Raw genomic sequence first — 5,259 nt, 5'->3', positions numbered from 1 at the left:
CACCTGGCCAATAAAGCTGATTCTGATTCTGATTCTGGGGTGTACAAAATATAGGGTAACCGCATACAATCATGATCACAAATATAGAAATTGCCTAAAAAGACATATGGTGTGTTTATCTATCTCATTGAGTGTATTCTTCTTAGTCTTGTTTTATTTTTAATCAGTACAACCATATTTAGGGCAAGCCTGCCAATTTCTTGTAAATATTTTTTTACCGCCCACGTTGTGGTTATTAGATTTTAAATGATGTTTTGTAGCGATTTATGTTTCTTATTTTGAAGGTTGTCTACGGAAGTTGTGCTTTATGTTGCGGTTAACTTGACCTGTGTTAGCTACCTGGCTATATGCAGTAGCGGCATGGCTTACAGTGCAAAGATCGGTCCGTCCATTCTAAGCAGCGACCTGTCCTGTCTGGGCAGCGAGTGTGTGCGGATGATGGAGTGCGGGGCAGATTATCTGCACCTCGACGTTATGGACGGGTCAGTTTATCAATAGCTAGTTAGAATAGCTGGAATGCTAACGACTAGCAAGTCGACTGGAAGTTCAGTGTGGAAGAGCTAAAGTTGGCTAGCATGCTAGCTGAGTTAGCTTGCCGCAAGTTAAACTAGGGCAGCCCATTTAAACTGTAGGTAGCTAACTGGGTATTTCCTGGCTTTAGTGTTTCAGTGAAGAAGCTCTCAAAACCAGAGGATGACATTGTACAGTAACGTTATTCTAAGTGTTTGCCGTGTTTTTGCTTCCTCCACAATTATGCCAAGGCGTTACTTTGCACTTGTTTAACTTAGGCAATATGAGAGAATTTCATAACAGGTGCAAGTGAAATGTCTGGGTTTGTTTTCCTTTAAAGGCATTTTGTCCCCAACATCACATTTGGTCACCCCATGGTAGAGTGCCTAAGGAAATCCATAGGCCAAGACCCTTTTTTTGGTGAGTGCAAAACCCATGTCTACATTTGCTAGACTTTAATACCTTAGCTCAATTATTCCATTGAATGGGATCATGAATGCCTCAGGTGTGCAGTATTGTGACATTGTTTTTGTTGCAGACATGCACATGATGGTTTCTCGGCCAGAACAGTGGGTGAAGCCGATGGCTGCAGCAGGGGCCAACCAGTACACATTCCACTTGGAGGCCACCACCAACCCTGGAAACCTCATCAAGGAGATAAAAGAGAGTGGCATGAAGGTGAGGAAATGGTAGAGTAGAATGTCACTGATTAAGATAATAAATGCACAATGAATCTTTAGATGACTTTTATAAAAAACACATTGGGTAGGGCTGCCCCAAAACAGTCGAATAGTTGAGTCATTAGTTGAGAGACCTGTCAGTCGATTGAGTCTCTTCTAGTCAAGCCTTTGTTTTTAGTTCATTATATATATATATATATATATATTTGTCATCCATTGTGCATTACAATAGAACGTAGCCCAGCCTGGTAGTTTGTTGTCTTCATCTCCTCATTCTGGTGTGCCAAGAGGCAATTTACTCATACTTCTCCCTGTGATTGGGGGGCAGTACTCACTTCAGTGCTGAAACTGTCTGATACACGGGCATACATTAAGATTGGATCTGTTTAGCAAATTGCAGAATGAGGAGAAAAGGACAAGAAAACCCACTAGGACAAGCCACATAAAGGTGAGATTTCTACTTTATGAGAAGTGTTTTCAAACATCGTGGTCTACTCTTACAAAAGAAAAGTCGCAATGCTGTGGACAGTTTTGCATAGTCTAATGTTGTGTGATTCAGTTTTGTTTAGCCATCTCCATTAAAGTGCAATGCACAGCTGTTTACTGACTGTTTCATGGTATTTGTACCAGGTGATGTTGATAATAAAATATACATTTTGGCATCAGATACAAACATATGGGTGCTGAGGCAGCTCTGTTTTCTGACTCTTATACACACTGTGTAAATGTCATAGGTGGGTTTGGCCATTAAGCCTGGTACTACTGTTGAAGAACTGGCACCCTGGGCTAACCACATCGACATGGCTCTGGTCATGACTGTTGAACCTGGCTTTGGAGGACAGAAGTTCCTTGAGGACATGATGCCCAAGGTAAATAACAGGAACCTTACACACGACCACATCCACACAAACTGGGTTTTACCATAGAGTAGATCAGCTCCTCTTAAATACACTATTAGCAAGCATTGAAAATAATAAGGAATAGATGGTGTTCATTGCTGACCTAAACTCCTACATGGCCCTGTTATTTTGAGACACAGTGAAATACATAGTGAGCCAGAGTGCAGTGCTGATTTGACACTGTGCTGAGGTAAAATAGCAGAAACCGAGCAGAGAGAGAGAGAGAGAGAGAGAACGAGAACTCTGCATCATTAGAGTCACCAGTATGGGAACAGCTAAGGTGGCTTATCTATGATCTTTAGCAATCAATGAACCTTTATTTGTACAGGGCTTTAAAACAACTAGAAGTCGACCAAAGTGCTTTACACCAGTCAGATAAGATAGTAGAATAAAATAAGTCTAAAACAAATTGAGGAACTAAAAAAAAGTAAAATATAAATATATAAACAAGAAAATAATCATGCTCAAAAATTTGTAAAGAAAACGACACATACCAAAAGTTCAGTGTGTGGTGGTAACTGGTGACCTATAATCATGGCATAGTTATGAAGAAAAACAAGTTATGACAAAATGAAGATAAACTTCTGGCTGACTCTGTTAGTGTTGTCAAAAACTTTATGTTTTTTTTATACGTATCAATTCTGAATATTTGAAAAAGTTTCAGTATTTTCTGTAGTATCAATAAACTGATATTTGCTGCACTTTATTTGTGTATTTCTGTATTTGCAGTGCGTTTGTGTAGTTGGTTGTGTTTTCTGCATTTGGTAGTATATTCTGTTTTGTAAATGCTGCGCCTCTGTTGTCAAATTGGTGAAAGTGCTTTCTTAATTTGCTAGTGTTTTGTTTATTTGCATGTGTCTTCTGAAGCTGCAGTGCGTTGAGCCCTCAGGGCCACCATACTAATCCCCCTCAGAGCTGTCAGGCCTGTGGAATCTCAGACAGTAGAGAATCAGTTGATGGGAAAATACTTCAATTAATTAGTAAACCAATTTAGATGCTGTTGTGCTTAACACACAATATGCCTGACAGTCTCAGAGGCTATTACCTCAAGAAGAATATTGCTTTCATTAATGTGGGGGAAAAAAAAGACCTAAAATTATTGCTAATATCTGATATGGTCATTCTGCTGTTCTCTGCTACTAGCAAAGAACAGAAAAGTCATATCTTGTTGTCATGTTATAGTCTAGATAGAATGTATAAATAGAGCTCCCTGCACTCAAAGTTATTGTGGCATAGATCAGACAAATTGTATAAATGACAGTTATACAGCTCAACAAGGTGATTACTATGCACCTGTTTCATAAAGGAGGTGTGTAAATTGAAAGTCAGTAATTTAACACTTCTGCTAAAGTATAAAATTGCAAACTAACACTGTAAATGTTAGTCCAGGTAAAAATTTCACTTTCACAAAGATGCGCTTTGGAAGCAATTGATTTAACATGTAGCACTGTCTCTTTGTGTTAATACCTCAAGAGAATGTTGAGCTTTTTATTTGTGTGTGTGTGTGTGTGTGTGACCAGGTGAGCTGGCTGCGCAGCCAGTTCCCTTCGTTAGACATTGAAGTAGACGGAGGCGTCGGCCCTGACACCATTCACAAGTGTGCAGAGGTAGGGAGTCCAAGCATTACTTTGTCATTCAATTAAGCACCTAAAAACTCTGAATTGGATTTTGCGACTTTCTCTTGCACTGTGTACTGTTGTTATGTTCCAGGCAGGAGCCAACATGATAGTGTCAGGCAGCGCTGTGGTAAGCAGCGATGACCCTCGTTCTGTCATCGCTCTCCTGCGCACTGTGGTGGCAGAAGCAATTCAGAAACGCTCGCTGGACCGCTGACGTGTCCTGTTCGAGCAGGTCCTCACGGCATCACTCTACTTGCCCGTCCAATCAGCGCACCACAGCAGCCAGCGGAGCAGACTTAATACAGGGGTCTCAGTCAGAGCAGGGGCTTCTGTGAAGTCACGAGCTGATGGTCAAATCTAATGACTGAAGCTGCATTGTGCCTCTACAAAACAGTTTGAACTTCATCCTGTCCTTCCACAGTCTCCTCTTTGAACAATTACAGTAAGTCAAAATAAGTCTCATCATTTTGAGACTGTACCTGAGGTTACGCTAATGTCACACCTGTAAACATTCCTGAATATTGTTTTCACTTGTACTGTAAGTTTTAGGTAGAAATTAATAAAATGGCTCAAGAAGCACTGTGTTTAGTATATCTTCAGTTTTGCAAGTATTTTATTTTGACTTCCATCTGAAGCCGTTTCATACATCCTGAAACAGTTTTTAGCTCTTCCACGGTTTTGCTGATCATTTACAAACTTCTTGCTGTAGCACTGAACAAACACTGTACACTGCAAAATACCATGAAATTTGGTTTTTGCAGATTAAAATGTGCCATGTGTATTCTTTGCAGGTTGAGGTTCATACTACACAATGTGGGGAAAAAAAAAAGTTTTGCAGGCCTGTGAAAGCAGTTGCAGAACTTCAACAAGGCAATAACAATTTAAGAAATAGACAGAAAATAGATGCATTATTCTGGTAACCAACAGTATAAAATTGTCTTAATCTACAATAGTAACTAACATTCACTGTAGCAAATGTTTCTGCATCAATTTTACTTTTAAGACAAGATAGCTGTATTTCACTGTTAATGTTACTGTACTTGAGACTTTGAATATACTTTCTCTTGTAATATATATGTATATAATTTTACATTGCGTTCTTGTTACCTTAACTGAAGTAAAGGAGGTGAATACTGCTTCCGCAACTGATAAAATATACATGGATAGTTACTACAGTGTCTGCTTTTGTACACTAGATGGCAAATTTGGACAAAAAAAAAAAAGTTTCGTAAGAAATCATATGATGAAATTGTAAGCATGCGTTATTAATCTGTAAGCAGAAACTATCATACACAGTTCTAGATTTTAGAAACTGCTCTGATCTCTAATGCATTCAGTCAAGCCTCATGGTGTGAACAGCCCTATAAACAACGCAGAGCAGAATTGGCTACAAAATGAGTGGCTCTTTTCTGAGAAAATGGCTTTAACAAAATAATTAAAGCTAAACTGTCCATTCTGTCTGTACTGCTACACTACTGTTTTACATGTCCATTTTCTCACAAATGTTTACCACCCAGTCGATTCAAATCAAATTATTCATAAATCTGTATT

General features: G+C 39.1%; 1 protein-coding gene across 2 annotated transcripts; it reads left to right on the top strand.

The window, feature by feature from the left end:
• The first annotated feature begins 272 nt into the window (after window positions 1-272).
• On the top strand, window positions 273-4,301 carry rpe (ribulose-5-phosphate-3-epimerase). 2 transcript variants are annotated; one of them, XM_020585830.1, is made up of 6 exons: window positions 273-482; window positions 851-930; window positions 1,049-1,188; window positions 1,925-2,059; window positions 3,610-3,696; window positions 3,800-4,301. In XM_020585830.1, exons 1-6 carry the CDS (start codon window positions 361-363, stop codon window positions 3,920-3,922), a joined length of 687 nt encoding a protein of 228 aa, XP_020441486.1. In that variant the 5' UTR covers window positions 273-360; the 3' UTR covers window positions 3,923-4,301. The 2 variants fall into 2 exon arrangements, with proteins under 2 accessions (XP_020441486.1, XP_020441488.1); XM_020585832.1 differs by lacking the exon at window positions 273-482 and adding an exon at window positions 599-701.
• The last annotated feature ends 958 nt before the right edge of the window (window positions 4,302-5,259 follow it).

The sequence above is a fragment of the Monopterus albus genome, unplaced genomic scaffold, assembly GCF_001952655.1.
Source record: "Monopterus albus unplaced genomic scaffold, M_albus_1.0 scaffold380.1, whole genome shotgun sequence".
Taxonomy (NCBI): domain Eukaryota; kingdom Metazoa; phylum Chordata; class Actinopteri; order Synbranchiformes; family Synbranchidae; genus Monopterus; species Monopterus albus.
The sequence above is the reverse complement of the archived record's forward strand: the minus strand, read 5'-3'. Positions and strand labels throughout refer to the sequence as shown.